Below are 27,903 nucleotides of genomic sequence, written 5' to 3' on the forward strand. Positions count from 1 at the left end.
CTAGAGTAGCCCATACGCTGCATGATCAGCACCTCACCTCGCTTGGAAGCAGGTATTCGAGAGAGTCTCTGGGCCGCCAACCGCCTGCTCCGCCATGGCAGCACCGGCATAGCAGGAGGCTGCTTGGGAGGCTCACGAATAACCGGATAGTCGACCTTCTTCACCACGCGCTTGGTGAAGCTCTTGAGGCGGCGTGCGGCGGAGCTGTCGCTGATGTCGACTGTGTAGTCCTCCCGAGGCGACGTACTGAATATGTCTGTATCCGCCGTGGGCTCGGCCAGACTGAAGCCAGGCGGACCACCCACCTCGTCCTACGTAGGCACGTCAGCTCTTGAGGTGGTGGTCGGCGTCGCCTGTGTAGGCGTGACCTGAGAGTCTGAGACTGACCGTGCTCAAGTGGCGGTGGAACCAAGTCCGTTGCCAGCTGAGCGGGGTGGGAGACCATCGTCGAAGTGGCGCATGTGCACGCACAAGTGGCCCCGAACGAGGCTGCAACCTCCTCCAGCATCGGGTCCTTCGAAACTTCGCGTGTGTCATGGGTGGCGTTCGGGCATGGTGAGAGCAACAACATGTCGAGGTCGGAGAGGCCCCAAATATGGCACGTCCCACTGTTTGGCCCGCCATGACCATCACGGGCAGCACTAGAGACACTGAACTTTGCCGCAGCGGTGCTGTCCCCTTTCCTCCGTCGACGACGCCTCAGACGTCTCTGACGTCGGCGCCCGCCACCGCCGCGCTCAGCCGCACCCGGCACAGCTCCAGCCGAGCTCAGCATGTCATCCTGAGTGCGTGAGGGGTCGCGGCGACCCTGGGCAGAGTGTCGAGCAGGCGGCCGGGTGCCCGAGGTACGCTCCCGGTCAGGTTGTCGCAGCCGACCTTCCTTAGCACCAGATGTGCTGGAGCTACAAGAAGGCACCGTCTGCCGTCACTTGCAGTCCTACGCGAGGTGTCCGAACCCCTTGCAATGAAGACAGCGTGGAGGCAACTTGCAAGTTGCCACCCTGTGCGCGGAGGAGAGACAGTTGAAGCACTTCCCGTGTAGGTCCGCCGGATAGCGGATAGGGTGTGCTGCCAGCGCCGCTTGGCGACCCCTGCGATCAACTTTTTACAAGTTTAGTCGACTTGTTACTTGAGCATTAAAAAATAAGGAATGGATATAAGATGACCACGTTACCCGTTCACCACTTTACAAGCACAGTTAACAAAGCTTGAAACAGGCAAAAAAGATTTTTTTAAATGTGTCCTAAATGTAAAACGACTTTTATTCTGCAAACGATAATGAAGTTTAAGGTGTCTCTCATGTGACAATTGTTAACACTAGATAATGAACTGACAACTCACAAATCGCCTTCCACCTCCAGCTCAATCTATTGTTCAATTTTCAACTAAGGCTATGTTTGGTTAAAGTACTTCTGTTGCTAAAAAACCAGAAAGCCAACCAAATACGTGAAGCTTGCTGTTTTTTCAAAAAACTGCTACTTTCATGTAATACAATTTTAGAAGCATCTTGGACCCTGCTTTTGGCTTTCAGCTTTTAGAAATTTATGAAAATAGATAGTTGTTCCATAGTTATTTCAAAGGAGATAGAGAGAGAGGGGTAGGTTTTATACTTGTTTTAGCCAAACAACTTGTAACTTTTCCATATCACGTAGCTCACAACATTTTTTTTATAGCTCACGGCTAAACTAAACAGACCCCAAACACCACATGTCAAGGCAGCTTGTCACGGTCCCCAATGTCTCGTCTACCTTAAAAAAACTCGATCCGCGGTGGCTAGACAACCCCGGGTATTCCGGCTTAAGAAGAAGATCTTCTCACGCAAATCGAGAAAACCCCCGAACCTCTGCCCTCCCATACACAGCTGTGGCAGATCCGTCTAAAATAACTCACTTCCGGAGGTGTTTGTCTTCCATTAGACACTAAACACCCCAAGAGTGAGCTAATTTAAACAGTTCTGTCGAGCACATCCCATGGGAGAACCCGAAAATCCATATTTTTCAACATGATTATAAATGGGAGAATAAAGCTTACAACATTTTAGATATTTCTTACATCACTTTCCGTGCAACATCAGAGTATGATATTTATTGTTTATAACAGCGGAATATAACCATGTTATCAGAGTTTCAACGGAAATAAAACCATTCAATGACAAGTCTAACATTAATATGATGATCCGTTATGTACATCATAACAAATTATAAGTTTTTCTCTTGTAAAATATTTTGGGTGGAAGTTTCAAATAAACTATATGTCCGCAACGTTAAGGAAATCCTCGTTGAGCCCACCAGAAGGTTTTCGCACACAAGTGTCAGCTCTAGCATCCACCTGTCACCTACAACAGGGTAGAAGAAACCCTAAGTACTCAATTGTACTCAGCAAGACTTACCCGTCAGGAGGAAAGAAAAGACGCCAATGATATGTAAGGCTATCTGGCTTGTGAATTTATTGCATCTTTAGGAGCATTACTAAACGTGCATCCTTATATTCAATTTTATTAGCAGTCATCATTAGTTCATTAACTAACCATTCTATGTATGCACCTATGCTACTTTCAAGCAGGTGGTAAGCAATCAGAACTATTTTATCATCTTTCATATTCCAGTTCTTACTATGGTGCTAGATCATAGATAAGTCTTACCGTATTACACGGCGGTTCGCGAACCAATGTATCCCAGCTGGGTACGCCGAAACACACGCCCCGCTTATACACCAAGCACAAGCAAGACCAACCCACCACTCTCCTATCAAGGGGTTTAGGTACCCGTCCAAACTTAGACTCCAAGCCTCCACTCCTAAGTCCCGGACTCAGTGTGACGCTTAGACCTCCACCATCCCGCCTCTAATCAATCGGTCCGGAAAGAGTCGGAACCCACGACAAGAGAGCAACGAGCCTTCCCGCTCCCATAAACAAGTATGTGCTCAGGATAATAAGTCTGTGACCTGACTAGAATCCAATGCAATGACCGGTCCTTAATTGACACAGGCGGAACAAATGCAACCCGAGCATCGCTCGAATGCCTAACCAAGTCTAGATCCAAAGTACCATTCCACCCGGTCTCCAATTATCATTCATATATATATTCCATGTGATAGTAATATAATGACAACAATAATATCTTCCCTATCTCTCGCGAATGACAGGCAATCACTCAACTTTCTACCGGAGTCCTGTAGCATAGCAATTTACACGATCCTATCATACTAGTAGGACTCATATATATATATATATATATATATATATATATATATATATATATATATATATATATATATATATATATATATATATATATATATGCAAGTGGTTTTCATTCAACTCCTTAAAACTTAATGCACAAGCATAAGATAAAGTGCAGAATAATAGGGGTTATGCACCGGGGCTTACCTAGGTAAGGTATAACCAAGAGTTAGCATTCCATCATGGTGACACGATCATCAAGGCACCATCTTTTCCGCTACCTCGGTCGACTCCATGATTCATTGTTGTTCCTATTATGATATACGTGGATGCAACGCAGAGACGCCATTAATCAACGATAACTGCAACTCTTAAATACGATTTCGCTCCGCAATCTAACAAGCTAGCTTAAATGACTAACGTACTAGTCTACGTATCCACGTCGTCAAGTAAGGCTTTGTCTCCGGAAAAAATATTCTAGTTTTAAAATCCCAAGGTGTTTCGGCATTTTATTTATTAAACATATATTTTCGAGTCGCGACGGCCCAGTGTGGCCTAAGTCCGGGGCGTCCGCGCGCTTAGCGTTTTGCAAAAGAGGACTCGCACTCTTAGAAAATCAAATGATATAGTGCAGCACTGTTCCACTAGTCTCGAGATTTGCACAAAGCACCCCGGAATACCTCGTCTTCGCAACGGCCGGGTCCTAGACGTGCCCCTACACGTCGGCGCGGCCCCGGCCGGCACCGCCTGACCATGCCGGCCTACTGAGGCCCACAATGACGCGTCTACTAGACCGACATGGACCTCCAATCCTACGCGCAAAAGTAGAAGGCGGCGGCACGTTCAACAGTGTACTAATCCCACCTATCCACGTCGACGGAGGATCCGCGTGGCGGCGCGAGTGCTCCGACGAGTCTACACCCTATCGGACGGGTCATGATGGTAGGGAAGGGTCAGAGGCTCATCGTGGTGCGCGCTATGGAAATGGTTGAAGCGGGGGAGGGTCAAGGCGGACCAGCCACGTGCGTCCGAGCACGGCAGCAACGTTCCGCGGCGGCACCGGCGCGTCACCACGTCGCCGATGGGTTTTCTGGCCAAATCAACGTGAGCATAGGATAGAGGAGGTCAAGGTGAGCCTAGAAACACCACCAATCAAACCCTTACCTCTGGGTTATGGATTTACCCCCAAACCACAGGTCGCGTCGGTGCTCATGATCGGTGGCGATAAAATGCCAAATTGGCGGCCCACAGTGCACTGACGGACCAGGGAGAAACAAGGCGCTTAGCCAACCTTCTAAGCTATCCACAGGAGCGAGGGATTTCGCTGTGAAGCTATAACTTGGCAATGGGAAGAGGGAGAAATGATGGCGGCTCCCCGCACGGTGAGGCGGTGGAGTGGTCTACGAGCGAACCGAGCAGTTAAGGTGGGCAGCTCCGGTTGGTGGCAAAGCGAGCACGTGGTACAGTTGATGAGGTGGGAAGGGTTGTCGCGAAGCGCATGGCATGAAGCGGCAAGATCGAGCGGGGTCGCTGGTGGCGGCTAGCAGCAAAGCAGAGTAGGGAGGCGTCCGTCGCCACTGTGACTGGGGTCATCGTCGCGGTAGGTGAAACAAACGGCGGGGCGGTCGCCATGTCGGCCTAGCCACGGCAGCCGCCGCAGCGCGGCACGGTGGCAGGACGGCCAGACGCAAGTGAGCAGCGGGCACAGCGGCGGGACGGCCAGGCACAAGTGAGCGGTGGGCGCGGCGACAGGACGGCCAGGTGTAAGTGAGCGGCGGGCGCGGCGGCTCGCGGTGTGCCCACCGCGGCCAGGCTGCGGCAGCAGCAACCGGCTAGCGTGGCCACTTGCGCGCGCGCCCAGCGCACCGACGCCGCGACGTCGGGGCTGGACGGCCTGGGTTCATGTTATGCATGGATTTTAAAACGTTTGAAACGTCTAAATCGTTGATCCAATCTCCAAACCACTTTTGCTATACCTTAGAGGGTATATTAGGCTACTAAAACAAGACACAATACTACCCTACTCCTAACCCAATTTCTCTTCAAAAATTGCTAAACATCACAATGCCTAACCTTCCAAAAGTTCATGAAATTTTTCTGTGTTAAATGGATTTCTATTTCTAGTTGCACTTTTAAGCTATTGAATATAGTACTTAACAACATTATCTCTCAACACCAAGTATTTCATTGTCATATACAAATCTCATATTTCAAACTTTATTAAGGTGACACATACATGTTCTATAGTATTTTTGTTCAATAAAAATTAGTTTTAAACCCTAAGTGATATAATATGACTATTGAATCAACTTTCGTTTCGCATTTTTGTTGATCGTTTTGAGTTACAGAAATTGATTTACACACTTTATCATATGCATTAACACATAAACATGATACTCATGACATGTTTTAGTAAATGATTTACGGTGTAACACTGAGGGTGTTACAACAGTGGCACCGCAGCTCCATGAGATGAGCTGACCATAGACCTGCGCTTTGGATGTGGGACAGACGAGGAAGTTTTTTTCCCTGTTCGCTGCGGTCGAAGCCACAAATAAAAAGTGAGTCCCTTGAGACTCGAACTCTGACCACCCCAAAGAGGGGGTACTGAGCCTGCACTAACCACTTAGTCAGCCAGACCGTTCCCCTTGTCTACCTCTAATAATGTCCCACTATTCATCTTGGACCATTTAAACACTATATGGTGGTGTATTGTTTACATTTTAGGCTTTTTGGCCTATTGAAATGGTAATTTCATCAACTTAAAATTTTGTTTTATTTCTTTATTTATATCTATATTTCTTAAATCTTAAACCCCACTAAAAGTTCTATCTTGACATGCAAGTCGTCCACCTTAGTAGCCACTATCAAATACAATTATAGATCACTAGCGTATGCAATTACGACATACATATCAATAAGACACATCATCCACTAACCTGCATTTAGTTGTTCATGTCATTGTCTATCGGAATAAATTTGAGGACGCAAATTTGGGTGCTGCTATTGGAGTGAAGAAAAAAAAACTATGCCGACAAAAATAGAAAGAGCATCCAAATCGAATGTAGTGGCCCTGATTTGGGTGCCCCTGCTAGAGTTGCTCTAAGGCAATAGCTACCTCTGCAGGAATTATTGGCATCCTACAGGTCACTGCTTCTTGCTTCTCTCTTTCACGAGAGACTCCGATGTGGAGTGGTGAGACCACTGTCGATGCTGCAGCGTTGGACCTGGCCTTGCAGACTTGCAGTGCAAAAAATCGAACTTGCAATCATTATAACAACAGCAATGCGAGATTTGTTCGGTCAGTTTGTAGGAAGAAGTCGTTATTTACCCAACTTTATAATGGAAAATTTTAGTGTCCAAACTGGATGTTGTTTGTCTACTCCTAAACATGGACCAGCTAGCAACACGGCTTCAAACTTCTGAAGATATTCAAGGCATACCGCATACGTGTCTCATTCCTGAAGCAATTAAGGACTGCACCAACTCGGAAACTTTCAGGTCACCAGTGTCGGCCCTGCTGTTCTTCCACTAGCGTCGCCGTCGGCCTCCCCAATCCCCTGGAATATCCAGATTGCCCCCCACAATGCAGGTCGCTTGAGCCTCTTTCCCCTCTAGTGGTCTAATCCGTGCGCCCTCGTGACTGGCAAGACGAAGCAGAACTGGGAAAATCACTTGGTGCCGACATAGCCCAGTGCAGCTTTACCTTACTTTGATGGAACATGAACATGATGAAGCGAATTGGCAAGACGTCGTCAAAAAGCAGGAGGGCCGCCGGCTGCGTGACCGGACCCGCCGCTGATCCGATCACCTGGAGCGCGTGCTGCTTGCTGGTGGCGCTACACGACCACGCCCGCCGCCGGCGCCGAACAATGAACCGTTCAAAGCCGTTGCGCTACGTGTCCAACACACCGGGGAGCCACAGACGCAGGGCGCCGCACGCGCGCGCGTGCCGGTCGATGCTGGCGAGAAGTAGGCGGGCGCGTGCGCTCCAGTCCAGCTGCCCCCTGCTGCGGCCCTGCCCAGGCGCGCGCGAGGTGCATGCATACGGGGCTCGTGGATCGCTTTTTGGAACGGAGGCGCCGCATACGTAGAGGCGCCAGGCACCAGACATCATTAGCCTGGACCGGGAGAATTGTAGAAAATGGGGTTCAAAAGCGGCACACGAATCGGCCGTGTTGGACTCGGTCGCCTGGGACTGGGACTCCTGTGTCTGGTCTGGGAGGCTCGAACCTGGTGGGACGGAAACACGGAGTGGACTCGAAAGCGGAAAGGAGCTCGGCCGCGAGACCCGGGGCGGTCGGGGCGGACCGGCGCAGGGCTCCTGCCTGCGGCATCGGGCCAGGCGTTGCACGGTCGAGCCCAGCTCCGTGTAGCCCGTGTATAGTTAGAGGGCTCGTTAGTTCCAGCCCTGTGGGCTGGAAGCTTGAACTCGTTGGGCCATTCTGGTATCCAGCACCACTGTGATGGCTCAGTCCGTGCTCGCGTGCGACAGGCAGCGGCGACCACAAGAAGCCGCAAGGCGATGAAACGTCGTGAAAGATCCACGTTCACTTCGCACGGCCAGCTCCGTGGTGAGTCGGACACCGCTCGGCGCTTGCTTGTGACTTTACACAGCATCTGTCCTCGACCAATGTTGTTCATGGACGACGACCCTAGTGATGCTCTAGACAGTCAAGACTCAGGAGTCACAGTCATACAGCGATACCGACGCAATAGTCTTCGCCGTTGTTTATTTGCCGAAACAAGGGGAGAGCAAGACGCGAGCGCCCACCGCCTGTTTACGGCCAGTGAAAAGACTCGAGCGTCATGGGATGCATCAAAGGTTCGCTTTCATTACCCGAACAGCACAGACCCAAGACCGAAATTTTCTTCGGGCGGTGCAGCCTGTTGGACACGATCGAGGCTACGGACAAACTCGACACCGGCGAGATCACGCCGTGCAGTAGCAGGCCGACACGTGCCCACCACCGGCCCTTCTCCTGTGGGACAAAGCCGACGGCCGCTGCCGCTTGGAGTATCTTGCAGCGGTTGCCTACAAGATCGCTAGCTGTACGTAACCAGCCGCGCCGTCAGGACACGGTGCCCCATCCGCGTGCTGGCACGGGGGCGATGGACACTTGACAGCCCAGGCCTTGTTTAGTTTCCATCAAAATTCCAAGTTTTTTCACTCTCTCTCTATCACATCAATTTTTAGACGCTTGCATGGAGTATTAAATATAGATAAAAAAAATAACTAATTACACAGTTTAGTTGAAAATTACGAGATGAATCTTTTGAGCCTAGTTGGTCCACGATTAGACAATATTTGCCAAATAAAACGAAAATGGTACTATTCATCCGGTTGAAAAAACTTTCGATCTAAACAAGGCCCCAGTAGCCAACTGATGACCGTCCAACCGCCGGAGTACGTCCTGATCGGCAGCTGCCTGATCCCGAGACTGCCTAGCTGAATCACAATTCACAATCCCGAAGTTGTCTCTTGTGCACGCAGTAGCGCACTTTGAAACTGTATGCCGCTCCTGTTGGCTCAGTATATTCAGTCGCCAGCTTAACGTCCTCTCCTCCATTCGAAGAGAACTCTGATCGTCTGGTGTGCAGTGCAGGCTGACCGACGAGTGGAAATGGTCGCTCTCTCCAAGCTAGCCTTGGTGTCTGCAGTGGCGCTGCTGGGCTGGGCGTACCAGGCCACCCGGCCGCCGCCCACGGCGATCCTGGGCGCCCCAGGAGGGCCGCCAATCACCTCCCCTCGAATCCGGCTCAAAGACGGACGGCACCTGGCCTACAGGGAGGAAGGAGTGCGCAGGGAGAACGCCAGGTTCAGGATCATCTTCATCCATGGCTTCTCCTCCACCAAGGAGAGTGGCTTCCCCGTGTCCCAGGTAACAACCGACTGTTCTTGATCGCTTCGTAAACTGGAATTGAGCAGCTGTTGTGTTGTGTGCATGTTCGGCTGTTCGTATTCCAGAGTTCGTTGGGTTGTTAACGCTCGGGCCTCCACGACTGCATGCAGGAGCTTGTGGAGGAGCTCGGCATATACACGCTCTTCTTCGACAGAGCCGGGTACGGTGACAGCGACGCCAACCCGAAGCGTAGCCTCAAGAGTGACGCCACGGACGTCGAGGAGCTCGCCGACGCGCTGCAGCTCGGGGACAAGTTCTACGTGGTAGGGTGCTCCATGGGCGGCTACCCAGCGTGGAGCTGCCTCAACTATATTCCGCACAGGTCGGTTAAAGATAGGGATAGCCGCTTGCACGCCACCATCTCCATTCAGGTGATCGATCAGCTTGTATCTTCTGAATGGGTGGCTCGATCGGTCGTTGCAGGCTGGCCGGAGTGGCTCTGGCCGCGCCGGCGGTTAACTACTGGTGGCCACTGCCTGCCAACGTGTCCAGGACCGCGTACGGGAAGCTCGACGTCCGGGACCGTAGGACCTTCTGGATCGCGCACCACGCGCCGTCGCTGCTCCACGCCTGGCTCGCGCAGAAGTGGTTCCGGGTGTCGCCGATCGTCAGGGGCGAGCGCGACGCGTTCACCGGCAAGGACTGGGAGATCCTCACCGAGCTCTGGAGGAAGCAGCGCGAGAGCGGCCAGCTGGTTCCGGTACGAATTGAAAATCCACGATGAATCCAGACACGTTCGGTTTCTACGACTTTTACCCGTAGATAGGAGTACTACTGACGTGGGGAAAAACTACTTGTTTTCTCTAGGCCAAAGCAACGCAGCAGGGGACCTACGAGTCACTGTGCCGCGACGCGACGATCCTATTCGGCACGTGGGAGTTCGATCCCACGGAGATCAAGAACCCGTTCCCCGAAGGGGAGGGCGTCGTCAGCATCTGGCAGGGGTACCGGGACAAGATCGTCCAGGTGGAGATCCAGCGGTACGTGGCGCAGAAGCTGCCGTGGGTGCGGTACCACGAGCACCCCGAGGCCGGGCACGCGCTCCCGGACATGGACGGGGTCGGGGACGAGATCATCAGGGAGCTCTTGCTCGGCGACGGCGAGGCGCCGCGAGGCTTGCAGTTGCAGAGCGACCTGCGCCAGGATGGCTGAACGTGGGGAAAAGGTTGGTGAAGAAATTATAAACGAGTAGATATTATTCGCATATAACTGGAGAATAAACGGTGTTGCCCCAAGTCAGTGCGACGATGGCTTGACGAGAGTTGGGCAGTGCAAGAAGTCAGTGGTTGATGAACTTCAGTTGATGGATTTAGCTGGCCAGTAGTGTGTCACGCTACTTGGTCCACATTGATGGGTTAAGAGACGCTACCCAGTTAAAATGTTAGGCGGGCCGTTACGGTGATTTAAATTAGGCTGTGCCAGACACATAAATTCAGATTCAGGCTGTGATCTGAACAATGGCATATCATTCGTCAGAGAAAGCTGTCATAGTTTTGTGTGGCGTTAATAACCCATATATATACCAATTCAGTCTGTTCGTTTGTTGGTTACAGTCAGAGCTTATGGTACGATATTTTTCTCTCATAACAAACCAGCACCAACTGAACTTATCAGCTCAGAAACCCACCAACGAAAAGGCTCAATACCGCATCTTAAAGCTTTGATAGTCTGTTTTTACACGGTTCGAACCTCCGCTGAGAAGTAGTATGGCCATCCGACCACCCCGTGTCGGGGATCCGTAGCCTGTGCAGGTTTGCAGAGTAAATGATCAGCTTGTAGAACAGGGCAAAGCCGACAGCATTGCTGTTGCTGCAAGCTCTGCGTCACCGGAGAAGCACGGAGCGGGACACCGATGCGCATTGGACAGTGTTTTCAGTTTTTATTATCCGTGGAATTTGTGACGAGCAACGGCCCACTACTATGACGATTAGTTTTGGGGCCATATCTTACCGAGCTTTCGTAGCCTGAGCATGTCCATGTCATAATCCAACCCCTCTGGCTGAGGCTGCCACAGAACACAAAATCCAGCACTCTCGGCCCATGGATTGTCGAACGAAAAGTGTTAGAAATATAATTAGTTGATCAATTAAGAGATAATAATTGTATCAATCAGCCTGTTCGCTTGATCGTATTCGGCTTATAAGTCATGTCTTATCAGCCAACGAATAATATTTTTTTTCTCACACCAAATCAGCCAACAGTACTTTCAGCCATGACTTATAAGCTAAACAAGCTCAAACGAACAGTGCGATTAAACATATGCTAAGTGCTATGGGGGCACATGATAATTAGAATTAGTGCTAATGTAATATCATACTGGACCTTTTCGGTGGGGTGAACGTGCATGAACTCATCCCTTGAACAGATATCATTTATTCATTTGGACAACACATCAGTAAACACAATCGTTCGTTCCTTTTATCTCTTGTTCAATTTACATTAAACTCTACTTTCAACACTTTATCACGCACGATGATCTGCAAGAGTAATCGGCCACATGGTCTTTATCGAGTACAAGAAAATTCTCCTGCCGAACGATAATGCTGAATTATCTTGCCCGTCTCAAACCAAATGCGCCCTAACTACGTGAAATTCATAGTACATTTCATCATGCAATGGCTAAACCTTCCCTGCAGTCATTCTAGGCGTGCCAATCGGCAGCTTGCAAGCGGCATGGCATTTGGTGGGAAGCTGCAAGCGCCCGACGGGGCAGTGGCGGGATGTGGGTACGGGGTACCTGCTTCTTGTAATTTTTTTTAAATTTTAACACTTTTTCGAATTTAATTTTAAATCTAACGCTCTCGATTTTTTTTAAACTAACACTTTTGGCCACGCCTATTGTCCTGGCATGGCCAAATGCCTGTGCCGCGCCATGCATGGTGGCGTGGCAGAGGGCTAACGTGGCGACGACCAGAAGCGCTGAAAGCTGACGTGGCAGGGCTCTGCCGCGCCACCGATCTTGGCGCGGCAGTGTCGCGCCCTGATCCATGGCGCGGCAGAGCCGAATATAACTTCCGCCGCGGCCAGTCCCGCTGCCCGAGCATCAAAGCGGCCTAGGTGTCGCTCCCGCTCCCGCTCCCGCCCGTCGCCAAGCACGCCGGCCGCCGCGCCATGAACGGCGGCAACCCGGTCCTCCATTGCTGCCTCCCTCCCTTCCCTTCCATTCCCCGGTCGCCTCCCTCCCTCCTCGTCCTTGTTCAAGGTAATGACGCATATTTTATTTTCGTTTGAATGGTGGATATGATATTATGAATGGGAGTTAAGGTTAGTAGGAAAATTATGTTTGGGAACTATGGTGAAGATATTAGTGTAATTTTATCAATGTTAAGGTTAATTATTTAGTTAGAAGTATGTTTGTCATGTATATTTTTGTTGCTATAATTGGTGTTTATAATATTTTAGTTGCATTGCAAATGATTACATTTTACATTAATTTGCGTTGTTTTAATTGGTGTTTAATTTGAACCGTTTTACTAGATGGAAGACATGTTTCGGGAGCAGTTATGGCGAAAACGGGGTCGTCCTAGAGAAATATACCCCGACGAGTCTAGCAAATATGCCCCCGTCCCTCCTGAACTCTCTGTCCCTAATTGTGACTGTGGTTGTCCGGCCGACGTGTTTCAATCGAGACATCCGGACACAGCGGCTCGTTGCTTCTACACGTGCAGTCGTTTTAATATAAGTAATTGTTTCCGTATATTTTTCTTCTTCATTTGTATTACTAGGTTACTAATATTTTGTTGAGTTTTTGTTGTGTAGGCCCATGAGAGGTGTTTTTTCTTTCAGTGGATCGACGGTGCAGACAAGTTTGACCCCAGGTACCTCCTTTTCGACGATTGGTGGAGAGGGCGACATCCACGAGAGCACTTCGAGCGGTGGGTTCCACCTCCCCCTAACCCCCCTCCAATGACGGCTAAGGAGAAGCACTTAGCCGCAGTTAGACGACTTGAGGAACCTCCTCTGTGCCATTGCGGAGACCGAGCCATGATAAACCCTGACAATACGTTGGAGTTTGTGTGTCCAAACAAGCATGAAGTAAGTGCAAAGTGTATGTGTTGAAATGTTGAGCTATATATGTCATGTACTAATGTCACATTATTTAGGTGTATTCAATGACGAAGTGTTGTTTCAAGGAGTGGTTGTATGTTCCTAAGAACAAATGGCCCGAAGAACCTCCAAAAGCAAAACAAAAGAAGAAAGAAAGGTTAATTTACAAAGCACCACCAGTCAAGTGTGAATATGGTGTTAATTCTAACTATGGCCTAGTCCCTTCGGAGCTTGGAATAGACCATTATTGCGGCCATATAGTTGAGTACGAAGAGGTTCGTTATTTTTGTGGTTAACATGAAATCATATTTTGTTTCTTTTGTTAAGACATATATGATATAATATTTCTTTTGAACAGAGCACTAGGAAATGCAGGTGGGAACGTTACGATGGTCAAGCTAAGTTCTTGGATGAACTGAAGAAGAGGCAACTAATTGCAAGGAAGAGGGGATATGGACCTGACTATGTCAACCTATTCGTTAAACATCACAAAGAAAAGATGCGTGAGTTTGCTAAACAACGCGGTATTTGTAACCCGATCGATGTTGGGCTTAACAAATGGGGATTAGAGAGACAGATGATGTTAAAGGAGGAGAGGGCAAGGAAGGAGGTAAGGGAGGAGACAAGAGTACAGAGGTAGGTCTTGAACGAGCATGTTGTTGTATTATGTGCCAGTGAGTGTTTGAACGCCTATTTTGTTGTCTGATTGTAAATGTAATATAATCACGTTGCTAACTGATTGCATTTTATACATGAAGGGATTGGATACAGCAAGGAACATGCCGCAGAGGTGGCTTGTGCAAGGTACGAGGAAAAGAAGTTAGATGAGCACAGAAAGCGAGCTGGTCGCACCGTTGAATCACCGATTGTGTTGTCTGATGAGGGGGACGAGGATGAGGACGACACTGCCAGACTTAGTGAGCTAATTGCTGTAGCAGAGGCACGCTTGCAGGCGGAGGAGGATGAGTGAAAGGACCTAGGATGTCGCCTAGAGGGGGGTGAATAGGCATTTTTTGAAAATTAACACCTTTAAATGCGGAAATGATTAGTAAAGGGAGTTTCCAAAATGGAAACTCCAAATAAGAGTAATACCATCCCTCACAAGTTAGCCACAGAGTATTAAAGGTATAAAGAATATATCTAGAAGCTACAACCTTGCAACACAAAGTTAGAACAGCGAATAAATATTTTCAGGACAGAGCTCTAATATCGGACGTGTCCGGTATGCACGGTTTCTACAGACCAGCCCTAAACTTGCTCCTTTCGATTTCTATCTTCAAACCAAACTACAGGTACCTACTAGAGATATCAATATACAAAGAGAACCTGTACAAGAGCTGGAGCAACACAAATATCAAATGAAATGCGAATTGAGACACGATATTTGTTTTACCAAAGTTCGGACTCGTTCGAGTCCTACTCTCCGTTGAGGGGGCTACGGGTGACCCAGCGAAGGTCAGCCCTAGAGGGTACCACGAAGGTCACTCTAGCCAAAGTCTTTTCCAACTCCTTTTCCTCCTTCCACTAAATGATTCCGAGGCGACGGAATCGACCGTTACAAACTTTCCGTGGCACACCACAATCTCTCGGGTGCTCTCCGGCGACGCCTAACCGTCTAGGACCGAAGAGTCCAAGAGTAACAAATGCGAATCATGAGATTGACAATATGCACAAGTGCTCAAGTGGTGGCTTGCTCTCTTTTTTAAATTCTCTCTTAACCCACAAATGGATTTTGTAATTTGTATCACACACTCACTAAGAGAGGGTTTAGGAGAGTTGGCAAGGCTCAAAAATGTGTGTGTATGTCAGCAGAATCATCAGCCTCCAAAGGTGGAGGCTTGGGGATATTTATAGCCCCCTTAAAAAACTAGCCGTTTTATAGCCGTTGCCATACCGGACATGTCCGATATGACTTATATTGCGCCAACGATAACTAAGTTACAGTGAAGTTGTGAGGCGTCGGAACTCCCGATGAATATCGGGACTCCCTACCCTCAGCAAATTTGAAAAACATGTAACTGAGTTAAAGTTAGTGAGGTGTCGGAACTCCCGACGTATGCCGGAACTCCTGACCGTCGGAACTCCTGACCCTCAAGGCTTTTGAAAACTAGCCGTTGGCTTCTGGTCATCCATACCAGACACGTCCGGTATGAATACCGGACACGTCCGGTATGACCAGGACAGTGAACCCTCCAAGTCAGTTAAAGTGCGAGACGTCGGAACTTCCGACCTTTGCCGGGACTCCCAACGAACCAACCCGAGAACAACAATTTTACAGCTGCTGGGCAAATACCGGACACGTCCGGTAGAAATACCGGACACGTCCAGTATTGCCAGACCAGCAAGAAATTAGTTAGCTCATTTGTCTCTCAAACACTCAAAACTCACATGGGTTGGCTTAAGCACTTATGAAACATTATCTATCAACATGATGCATCCCTCTTAATAGTACGTCATTCCTATTAACTCAAATTTAAAAGTATAATGAAATTAAACCTTTTGAGTTGATCTCTTTCAATCCGAGGCTGTGTATTCCAATCTTCACCAAGTGAGGGTGCCAACATATTGATATTGATATTTTCACTTGAGCATAGCCATCTTGAGCATGTGACTTGATTCCATTCATCAAATTTGAATAATCCCAAATGTATCAAGTCACTTCCATCAAATACTTCATTATAGATTTGATCCTTCACATCAATATGACCATCTTAGCTTGACTAGTACCTCAACTAAATGCAAGTACTTTCTTCTTCACCCTAGCTAGGTTCTTCGGCCGCCAAGCCGTCGCTTGCCCTTCACCCTTGCTTAGTACCTCAAAGCCTTTCCTTGCTATCTTCACCATCTCAAGCCATCAAGTCACATCTTGTGTTGAATCATCCATTCATGTATTGTTATTTTTTTCATTTCAATTTAGCAAGCTTCAAATATGAGACCATTCCATATGCAATCCCTTATGTCTCATTAATTAATTTTTACAAGCTTGCTTTCACATAGTACACGAAAATCCCACAATAAATAAGCCTTTGCATGAATTCCATTTGCATTGTTGTCTTGTGCTTAAACTAGATTGTTTATACAACAACACATCATTTTGGCTTTCATTAAGTACCTGTGAGATAATCTATTACCTATCCACACTTAGCAAATAGGTTAGTCCTTTAATCACGTTGTCATTCAATCACCCAAAACCCACTAAAGGGCTAGATGCACTTTCAATCTCCTCCTTTTTGGTGATTAATGACGACTTGATTAAAGCTTACAAAATGATATAAACATTTAAACTTTTGCATTCAATGATTTATAAGAGGCTCCCCCTTAATATGTGCTTATGATTAGAATTCACAAAATGACATCAAATGTCAATTGCACATACTAAAACATATAGGAGACTCCCCCTAAATCATTGCATCCGTGGGGTGCATGTGTGTGTGACAAAGTGAAACAGTGATGCATATGACAAGATATATCACACAAGAATAAAAATAAAGACATCACATCAAATATTTGGCTTCTAGCATGCATAGTCCTTATGAAAATAAATATAACACATGTAATTCACACATAGCACTCATTACACATTTTCTTAGGTCCACAAGCCACTAATATATAAATAAAGATCATGTCTCACGAGATACATAGATAAAGCATAAGTGAGTCTCATATCTCACATGATACAATCTATCTCAAATCCAAGATACATCAATGAAGCCCAAAAACAAAAACTATAGCCTGCAGTACATATCATCAGGTACAAAGATAAACCAAATGAAACAAATATCCTGAAGCTTTAATCAGTCTCTCTCCCCCTTTGTCATCTATCACCACAAAGGTCCAACAATGACATACTAAGGACAAAGGGGCTACAAGCTGTCACTGAAAGCTGAGATCACTCATCATCATCATCATCTCTACCAGCATCCTCATCATCTGAGCGTGAAACATCGGCTGGACGAGAACCACCCGCACCAGATGGGTCATAGCCACCAGAGCCATAGTAGCCACCACCACCTGTCAGGTCACTCCACCAATCTAAAGCATAGTCATCTGCAGTGCTGAGACGTGGCTGAGAGTGAGTAGGCACACGAGCCTAAAGTGGTAGAGTGTTAGGGTGCTCTGGTGCCTGTTGCTGTTGCTGCTGTCGCTGAATGAACTCAACATACTCTCTATCATATCTGGCCTGCTACTGCTCCTCAGTCTCAGGCTCACTAGCTGCCTCATTTGATACTGGAGACCTAGGAGGCTCAAGCTCAAGCCTAGAAGCAATTTGCTTCAAGGTTCGAGTATCCTTCCTCCTAGCCTCCCTCTCCTTCTACTGCCGGGTCTAGATGTCCCAGCACATCCCAAATATGGAGCTAAAAAGCCTACGGATAGGTGAGGGAGGACTGCCACGGCGTGAAGTAGAACATGAAGGAGCACGTGGTGGAGGTGAAGCTCCTGCTGGTGCACCACTCTTAGGTGCATTTGCCTCTAGTGCTGCTGCTGCTCCTCCTGGTCCTACTGGAGATAACCCTGTCTCAAGCAGATCTGCAATAATCTTTAGGGCCTTATGAATCTTATCATACTCGAATATATGCCCTGTCACCTGCTCAATCATATACATGATATAAGGAGCAAAACCACAGCCCTTGAGGGGCCTCTCTTCGACACTCCTGATCTCGGACCAAATAAAGTCAAACATGCTGAAGGGCCGAGCATCAGGTGCCATCCTATGGAGTAGGTTCCTAGAGTAATCAGCAATGTTGCCCTTGTCTCCACCCTTGGAGTCAATAGTCTTCCTGAACATCCTATCTAGGTATCTGTATGTAGGGTGAAGACCTAGAACCTTCCCCACTGCTCCTCTCTCACCACTAGGAGGATACATATAGGCAAGCTGCTCAGGGGGTAACACTTGCTCGGTGTGTATCCGGTCTCTCTAGAGGTCATCCTTTGAAAAGCCAAGGTGAGCGACGAAAACATCATAATCAACACTATACCACTGACCCTCAAGCATCCAGTGCATCCACCTCTCATCCTCCTCAACAAACAGAGTAGCATAGAACTGAGCTACTACCTCTGTGTTCTAGTCATGATGGAACTCCATGATCTCATAAACCCCAGTGCACTGGCAAATAGCAATGGCATGATCAACTGAGGCTTTCTGCAACTCTCTAACATACTGCTAGTCAATCCACTGAGACCTGGCAATAACTGGGTTCCTAGTGAGAATCACACTAGAGTAGAAGTCCAGGTGAAAAGCTGTCTGGAAGCAGTGATCATACTGAACCTTAGGTAAGCCTCTCGGATCAACTCTTCGCTCATCTCTAGCTTTCCTGGTCATACCCTTTCCCCTATAGTCAACTCTGGGAACATAAGAGGGCACATTTGGCAAACGTGTCTCAAGGAGACCATAATGCATACCCTGACCAGGTTGGTGCTGAACTGGAGGAACTGGCTCCTCCTCAATCTCCTGCTCCTCATCTGAGCTATCACCATCAGATCCTCTGTCAGTGCTCTTCCTCTTTCTTTCTTCTCTACACTCCACTATGAACTCATCAGTGTCAGTGTCAGAAGAAGAGCTCCATGATCCCTCTGCATATTGAGCTGCTGCACTAGAGGCAGCCCTGGTAGACCTCCTGCTGGTTGGCTTGAATCCAGGATGCATTTCCTGTCTCGCCTTCTTATACTTTTCATGTGTGGGATCATGCCTATGCTTGGACCTCGGCTCCTGTCGTCCACTCATGGTTGCTGTCTTGTATCCAAAGATTTTCAAGAAATTTTAGATACATGCCCAAAATTTAATCTCGAATTGCAATTTAGACGTAGAATCTTTGATCCATGGTTTTACATCCATCTTTGACACACAACTGTCAATAGGTTTGCAAAACAAAGATACAAAAGAAGCTAAGCCTAACATACAATTCTAATATTGGATTGAATCAAAAGGAAGTAGAGGAGCTGCTCTGCTGGGCCATACCAGACATGTTCGGTAGCATACCGGACATGTCCGATATGGGTGCACAGAAACCCTAACTAGGGTTCCTCGATTCAAACCATCACGGATCAATTCCAAACTTTGGACATTGCTTCTATATCACCAATGCAGCATATTGACCGAAAGAATTTCAAAATCATGCATTGACCATGTAGATCGGACGAGGTCCGTGATTAGGGTACCTTGAGAGAAGAGATGAGAAGGCGATGAGAAATCCAAGTCCTCGGGCCTTCAATCTTGATGCAAGCCTTCTCCAATGCGATCTCCTTCTCTCCTTTTTCTTGATGAAGTCCTCGGTCGCCCTAGGTGAGGAAGAAGTCAGCGGCTGGGTTGGTTGGAAGGAGACAAGCCTGTCTGGGCCGAAGGGGTACGCTCGGTTTTATAGTCCCGCTCATACCGGACACATTCGGTATACGCGGGCTGGCCCAAATAATTCCAAAAAGTGTTTTCTCTCTTCCAATCCCCTTTTCTGTTATTTCTTAGTCCAAAAAGGTATATAATCTTGATCCAAACCGAGTATCATCACTTTCCTTATCCAATGCCATAAATTGATTTTCTCTTTTCCAAATATTTGGAATATACAAGATTTCACTTACTTGAGAGAGATAGAGTGAGACATAGTAGATTGTGGACTTAAGAAAGCCATGTCATGTGTGATTAGCCAATCAAACAATCAAGGAGAGCTATAATCATCACATGGCAAGGCTAGGTCACAAAGACCAAGATTCAAATAGTTTTTCAAATTCACACCACCTACACATGCTAGTTATGGGTTTTGAAAAACATCTCTCCTATGTCACACAAATGCACATTCTAACATATAAAGGGCCTTAGATGCACTTACAATGCATGTATGTAAACACATACCTTTGCCTTGAGCCCACAAGAATTCCACTAAGAAGATATATAGCATGATAGTCTTTATGTTGACCTTAATTGTCAAATAATCATGCTAGTTACGAATTCAACTTTTCATCCAAAGGACTACAAAGAATGCTAGATAAATTTATTAGTCCACAAGGTGCAAAACAGAAATTTAGCTCCCCCTAAATAAGTGCTTCAAGTAATTCAAATGACTTTCCACAAGCACTTTTATTCTATAAAGAATTTGGGAGTCAATTTTCTATTTTGAACCACAACCAAATAATTTGCCATAAGTAAATTTGAGTATAAGAGATGCTCACAATCCACTTAGATTTGGTAAACCACAAGCTTCTGAGTAAATTGAGGATATATAAAAATATATGGATCAGAAACTCAATTGCTTATCCAATTAGTGTTCTGGTTCCTACAATACCGGACACGTCCGGTAGGTATACCGGACATGTCCGGAATACACAGAACAGAAACACTCAATTTCTGTCCCTAGCTATACCAGACATGTCCGATAGTAATACCGGACACGTCCGGTAGATGCAGGATAGAACCAATTAATTCGCTGCTTGTGATTCTTCGTTTAGCTCTAGTATTTATTATAAACTTGCATCTCAACAAATGAATTGGTTTACTAGAGAGCCATTAAAAGCATCATATGGCAAAGTAAAATTCTTTTTAATTGAATCTCATTAGCCACTTTCATTATTTCACAAATGTACCTATTTGTGAACTATAGAACACGAAATGAACAAAGTGGCTATCCTAAAAGGTTTAGGTACTTGTTACCAATGGTGAGGATGAAATATATGATATGTTCATTGAATTATCTTTGGGTCAACCATATAAGGGATTATGATAAGAATTGGTTGATAGATTGAGTGAATATTGTCAAATTGCTTGCTCAACCACCCCGAAGCCTTCATCTCATCACCAAGTACCTACATCATTAACCTAAGCACACTTTGGTACCCAACTCTTGTTGGGTCCTTTTGAGTTAGTCAACAAGTGCTTAGGCACCCAAATGGCTTTAGCACTAGTTTGTGGTGAACACATCACCTTACTAATGCTAACTCCATTTGTGGTCTTCCTAAGCATATCATTATAAACAAATGTGTTCGGCTTAGGTGAGTTACCATTTGGGCATTCATAGCTTAGATGCCCCTTTCTTTTACAAGCATAGCATATGCGGCCTTTGTTTGCTCTATGCTTGCTTTGCTTGTATGGACATCTATCAACCTTGTGGCCCATCTCATTGCATCCATAGCATCTTCTTGTTGAAACTTGGGCTTCCTTTCTTGCCTCTTTGTACATTGGGCATTTTTTGGTAGAAGCCTTTTGATTTGCGGCTTCAACCTTGTCGGCCCAACTCTTGTGTGGACACATAGCCCACTCATGTCCATATAATCCACAACCATAGCACATCCTTTTTCCATGTTTCTTGCTCTTGGTTGGGTTGGCCTTGCTTGAGATGTGATTCTTTTGTTGGGCTTTGGAGGAAGCAAGGTTTGAACCCTTCTCAAGCTTCTTCACCATGTTATCATGGTTATCTTGAGAAGGTTATGCTTTCTCCTTACCCTTCAACCGAATCACATCTTTCTTTAATCTTTTCACCTCTTCTTTGAGCTCTATGTTTTTTATGAGATTTAGCTCAATCGAAGATTGGCTTGCTCGAGGAGCACACTCATTAGTACAAGAAATATTTAATTGAGATGGTGTACTAGTGAGTGAATGTGTGAGAGGTTGAGAGAATTTTACCGATGTGATCACAACCTCATGAGCTACCTCAAGCATGATGCTTGATTCTACTACTTCATCATGAGAGCACTTTAGATGAACATAGTTTGCTTGTAGTACATTATACTTGCTTGATAGTTCATCTAGCCTTGCTTTGAGCTCCAAGTTTTCCTTCTCTAGTTGTGAAACACTAGAAGAGGATTTAGTAACTAAAGCATGCTCAATTGATAATTTTTCAGACCTTTCACTTAGAGCCTTTAGTTCTTCCATCTTGGAGATGAGAAACAATTCTTGCTTTTGAAGTGATTGCTCTTGCTTCTCAATCTCTTCTTCAAGCTCGTCATTCTTTTCAACTATCTTCATGATGATGAACTTGTCTTTGCGGTTGAGATGATCAAGGTTGTAGTTGTCTTCAACTTCAACATCACTCTCATCTTGATCATCTATTTGTGCTTTCTCCTTTTCTTGATCTTTCTTGTTACTCTTTTTCTTGCTTTTCTTGGCCATGAGACACAAGTGATGAGTATCATGAGATACTGAGGTTGACTCATCACTTGGTCGCCACCGGGCTTGAGCATCGTTGCAAACAGATGCTTGCTGGTCTGCTGCCTCGGCCATATCGGACATGTCCAGTAGGCATACCGGACATGTCCGGTATGTGCAGCCAGACAGCAAGTCATGCGCTGCTTGCACTTCTTGCTCCGGCTCGGCGCTCTTGAGGTCTTATGAGGCTTCTTTGCTGTATAAAGACACAATGAACATACTTTTCATTGACTCGATCTCAAGTGCATCATCACATTTGGATTTTCCATATAAATCAAAAAGTCTAGTCCAAATGAGATGAGCACTCTCCGAAGGTGGTTGTCCATTGAAGATTGCCTCATCTTAAACCTCTACACTCAATGTACTCAAAATAATATTAATAGTTTGAGCATTGAGTTGCACGCATATCTCTTCCTCTTTTGACAATTTTTTGTAGTTGCTCCAATCAACTATAGAAAGAGGTATGCTTGCATCCACAATATGCTCAACAAGAGGACTAATATCTCTAAAAGCATTGAGTACATGTATTGACCAAGTTAGAAAGTTCGAACCATCATTTTGGAGAAGCACCGGCTCCAACTCGATAGGCGTCGACATCCTTTTCTCACGGCGGTGAAGCTTTAGGTGAGAACCTCGCTCTGATACCAATTGAAAGGACCTAGGATGCCGCCTAGAGGGGGGGTGAATAGGTGTTTTTGAAAATTAACACCTTTAAATGCGGAAATTATTAGTAAAGGAAGTTTCTAAAATGGAAACTCCAAATAAGAGTAATACCACCCCTCACAAGTTAGCCACAGAGTATACAAGGTATAAAGAATATATCTAGAAGCTACAACCCTGCAACACAAAGTTAGAACAGCGAATAAATATTTTCAGGACAGAGCTCTAATACTGGACATGTCCGGTATGCACGGTTTCTACAGAACAGCCCCGAACTTGCTCCTTTCGATTTCTATCTTCAAACCAAACTGCATGTACCTACTAGAGATATCAATATACACAGAGAACCTACACAAGAGCTGGAGCAACACAAATATCAAATGAAATGCGAATTGAGACACGATATTTGTTTGACCAAAGTTCAGACTCGTTCGAGTCCTACTCTCTGTTGAGGGGGCTACGGGCGACCCAGTGAAGGTCAGCCCTAGAGGGTACCACGAAGGTCACTCTAGCCGGAGTCTTTTCCAACTCCTTTTCCTTCTTCCACTAAATGATTCCGAGGGGGCGGAATCGACCGTTACAAACTTTCTGTGGCACACCACAATCTCTCAGGTGCTCTCCGGCGACGCCTAACTGTCTAGGACCGAAGAGTCCAAGAGTAACAAATGTGAATCACGAGATTGACAATATGCACAAGTGCTCAAGTGGTGGCTTGCTCTCTTTTTCAAATTCTCTCTTAACCCACAAATGGATTTTGCAATTTGTATAACACACTAACTAAGAGAGGGTTTAGGAGAGTTGGCAAGGCTCAAAAACGTGTGTGTATGTCAGCAGAATCAGCAGCCTCCAAAGGTGGAGGCTTGGGGGTATTTATAGCCCCCTTGAAAAACTAGTCGTTTTATAGCCGTTGCCATACCGGACACCGGACACGTCCGGTATGACTTATACTGCGCCAACGGTAATTAAGTTACAGTGAAGTTGTGAGGCGTCAGAACTCTCGATGAATGTCGGGACTCCCGACCGTCAGAACTCTCGACTCACGTCGGAACTCCCGACCCTCAGCAAATTTGAAAAATATGTAACTGAGTTAAAGTTTATGAGGTGTCGGAACTCCCGACGCATGCGGGAACTCCCGACCATCGGAACTCCTGACCCTCAAGGCTGAGCATGTCCATGTCATAATCCAACCCCTCTGGTTGAGGCTGCCACAGAACACAAAATCCAGCACTCTTGGCCCATGGATTGTCGAACGAAAAGTGTTAGAAATATAATTAGTTGATCAATTAGTAGATAATAATTGTACCATTCAGCCTGTTCGCTTGGTCGTATTCGGCTTATAAGTCATGTCTTATCAGCCAACGAACAGTATTTTTTCTCTCACACCAAATCAGCCAACAGTACTTTCAGCCATGGCTTATAAGCCAAACAAGCTCAAACGAACAGTGCGATTAAACATATGCTAAGTGCTATGGGGGCACATGCTAATTAGAATTAGTGCTAATGTAATATCATACTGGACCTTTTCGGTGGGGTGAACGTGCATGAACTCATCCCTTGAATAGATATCATTTATTCATTTGGACAACACATCAGTAAACACAATCGTTCATTCCTTTTATCTCTTGTTCAATTTACATTAAACTCTACTTTCAACACTTTATCACGCACGATGATCTGCAAGAGTAATCGGCCACATGCTCTTTATCGAGTAAAAGAAAATTCTCCTGCCGAACGATAATGCTGAATTATCTTGCCCGTCTCAAACGAAATGCACCCTAACTACGTGAAATTCATAGTACATTTCATCATGCAATGGCTAAACCTTCCCTGCAGTCATTCTAGGCGTGCCAATCGGCAGCTTGCAAGCGGCATGGCATTTGGTGGGAAGCTGCAAGCGCCCGACGGGGCAGTGGCAGGATGTGGGTACGGGGTACATGCTTCTTGTGATTTTTTTTAATTTTAACACTTTTTCGAACTTAATTTTAAATCTAACACTCTCGGTTTTTTTTAAACTAACACTTTTGGCCGCGCCTATTGTCCTGGCGTGGCCAAATGCCTGTGCCCCGCCATGCATGGTGGCGTGGCAGAGGGCTAACATGGCGACAACCAGAAGCGCTGGAAGCTGACGTGGTAGGGCTCTGCCGCGCCACCGATCTTGGCACGGCAGTGTCGCGCCCTGATCCATGGCGCGACAAAACCGAGTATAACTTCCGCCGCGGCCAGTCCCGCTGCCCGAGCAGCAAAGCGGCCTAAGCGTCGCTCCCGCTCCCGCTCCCACCCGTCGCCAAGCACGCCGGCCGCCACGCCACGAACGGCGGCATCCCGGCCCTCCATTGCTGCCTCTCTCCCTTCCCTTCCATTCCCGGTCGTCTCCCTCCCTCCCCATCCTAGTTCAAGGTAATGACACATATTTTATTTTCGTTTGAATGGTGGATATGATATTATAAATGGGAGTTAAGGTTAGTAGGAAAATTATATTTGGGAACTATGGTGAAGATATTAGTATAATTTTATCAATGTTAAGGTTAATTATTTAGTTAGAAGTATGTTTGTCATGTATATTTTTGTTGCTATAATTGTTGTTTATAATATTTTAGTTGCATTGCAAATGATTACATTTTACATTAATTTGCGTTGTTTTGATTGGTGTTTAATTTGAACCGTTTTACTAGATGGAAGACATGTTTTGGGAGCAATTATGGCGAAAACGGGGTCGTCCTAGAGAAATATACCCCGACGAGTCTAGCAAATATGCCCCCGTCCCTCCTGAACTCTCTGTCCCTAATTGTGACAGTGGTCGTCCGGTCGACGTGTTTCAATCGAGACATCCGGACACAGCGGCTCGTTGCTTCTACACGTGCAGTCGTTTTAATGTAAGTAATTGTTTCCGTATATTTTTCTTCTTCATTTGTATTACTAGGTTACTAATATTTTGTTGAGTTTTTGTTGTATAGGCCCATGAGAGGTGCTTTTTCTTTTAGTGGATCGACGGTGCAGACAAGTTTGACCCTAGGTACCTCCTTTTCAACGATTGGTGGAGAGGGCGACATCCACGAGAGCACTTCGAGCGGTGGGTTCCACCTCCCCCTAACCCCCCTCCAATGACGGCTAAGGAGAAGCACTTAGCCGCAGTTAGACGACTTGAGGAACCTCCTCTGTGCCATTGCGGAGACCGAGCCGTGATAAACCCTGACAATACGTTGGAGTTTGTGTGTCCAAACAAGCATGAAGTAAGTGCAAAGTGTATGTGTTGAAATGTTGAGCTATATGTGTCATGTACTAATGTCACATTATTTAGGTGTATTCAATGACGAAGTGTTATTTCAAGGAGTGGTTGTATGGTCCTAAGAACAAATGGCCCGAAGAACCTCCAAAAGCAAAACAAAAGAAGAAAGAAAGGTTAATTTATAAAGCACCACCAGTCAAGTGTGAATATGGTGTTAATTCTAACTATGGCCTAGTCCCTTCGGAGCTTGGAATAGGCCATTGTTGCAGCCATATGGTTGAGTACGAAGAGGTTCGTTATTTTTGTGGTAAACATGAAATCGTATTTTGTTTCTTTTGTTAAGACATATATGATATAATATTTTTTTTGAATAGAGCACTAGGAAATGCAGGTGGGAATGTTACGATGGTCAAACTAAGTTCTTGGATGAACTAAAGAAGAGGCAACTAATTGCACGGAAGAGGGGATATGGACCTGACTACATCAACCTATTCGTTAAACATCACAAAGAAAAGATGCGTGAGTTTGCTAGACAACGCGGTATTTGTAACCCGATCGATGTTGGGCTTAACAAATGGGGATTGGAGAGACGGATGATGTTAAAGGAGGAGAGGGCAAGGAAGGAGGCAAGGAAGGAGACAAGAGTACAGAGGCAGGTCTTGAATGAGCATGTTGTTGTATTATGTGCCAGTGAGTGCTTGAACGCCTATTTTGTTGCCTGATTGTAAATGTAATATAATCACGTTGCTAACTGATTGCATTTTATATATGAAGGGATTGGATACAGCGAGGAACATGCTGCAGAGGTGGCTCGTGCAAGGTACGAGGAAAAGAAGTTAGATGAGCATAGAAAACGAGCTGGTCGCACCGTTGAATCACCGATTGTGTTGTCTGATGAGGGGGACGAGGATGAGGACGACACTGCCAGACTTAGTGAGCTAATTGCTGTAGCAGAGGCGGGCTTGCAGGCGGAGGAGGATGAGTGAAAGGACCTAGGATGCCGCTAGAGGGGGGGCGAATAGGCTTTTTAGAAAATTAACACCTTTAAATGCGGAAATGATTAGTAAAGGGAGTTTCCAAAATGGAAACTCCAAATAAGAGTAATCCCACCCCTCACAAGTTAGCCACAGAGTATTCAAGGTATAAAGAATATATCTAGAAGCTACAACCCTATAACACAAACTTAGAACAGCGAATAAATATTTTTAGGACAGAGCTCTAATACCGGACGTGTCTGGTATGAATATCGGACGTGTCCGGTATGCACGGTTTCTACAGAACAGCCCCAAACTTGCTCCTTTCGATTACTATCTTCAAACCAAACTGCAGGTACCTACTAGAGATATGAATATACACAGAGAACCTACACAAGAGCTGGAGCAACACAAATATCAAATGAAATGCGAATTGAGACACGATATTTGTTTTACTGAAGTTCAGACTCGTTCGAGTCCTACTCTCCATTGAGGGGGCTGCGGGCGTCCCAGTGAAGGTCAGCACTAGAGGGTACCATGAAGGTCACTCTAGCCGAAGTCTTTTCCAACTCCTTTTCCTCCTTCCACTAAATGATTTGGATGCGACGGAATCGACCGTTACAAACTTTTCGTGGCACACCACAATCTCTCGGGTGCTCTCCGGCGACGCCTAACCGTCTAGGACCGAAGAGTCCAAGAGTAACAAATGTGAATCACGAGATTGACAATAAGCACAAGTGCTCAAGTGGTGGCTTGCTCTCCTTTTCAAATTCTCTCTTAACCCA

General features: G+C 46.3%; 1 protein-coding gene across 2 annotated transcripts; it reads left to right on the forward strand.

Annotated features, from left to right (window-relative positions):
• Window positions 1-8,599: 8,599 nt before the first annotated feature.
• On the forward strand, window positions 8,600-10,640 carry LOC136453620 (uncharacterized). Of its 2 annotated transcripts, none has more exons than XM_066454177.1 (5): window positions 8,600-8,692; window positions 8,783-9,063; window positions 9,195-9,406; window positions 9,508-9,784; window positions 9,892-10,640. In XM_066454177.1, exons 2-5 carry the CDS (start codon window positions 8,806-8,808, stop codon window positions 10,234-10,236), a joined length of 1,092 nt encoding a protein of 363 aa, XP_066310274.1. In that variant the 5' UTR covers window positions 8,600-8,692; window positions 8,783-8,805; the 3' UTR covers window positions 10,237-10,640. The 2 variants fall into 2 exon arrangements, with proteins under 2 accessions (XP_066310274.1, XP_066310275.1); XM_066454178.1 differs by having other exon boundaries at window positions 8,615-8,692; window positions 8,788-9,063.
• Window positions 10,641-27,903: the final 17,263 nt, after the last annotated feature.

This window comes from Miscanthus floridulus, chromosome 5 (genome assembly GCF_019320115.1).
Source record: "Miscanthus floridulus cultivar M001 chromosome 5, ASM1932011v1, whole genome shotgun sequence".
NCBI classification, from domain to species: domain Eukaryota; kingdom Viridiplantae; phylum Streptophyta; class Magnoliopsida; order Poales; family Poaceae; genus Miscanthus; species Miscanthus floridulus.

Bases quoted from the DNA above. Each gene is read 5' to 3' on its own strand.
- LOC136453620 (XM_066454177.1), top strand. From the start codon at position 8,806: ATGGTCGCTCTCTCCAAGCTAGCCTTGGTGTCTGCAGTGGCGCTGCTG. The intron at 9,407-9,507 runs GTCGGTTAAAGA...CGGTCGTTGCAG, and splicing joins CTCAACTATATTCCGCACAG to GCTGGCCGGAGTGGCTCTGG. The intron at 9,785-9,891 runs GTACGAATTGAA...TGTTTTCTCTAG, and splicing joins AGAGCGGCCAGCTGGTTCCG to GCCAAAGCAACGCAGCAGGG.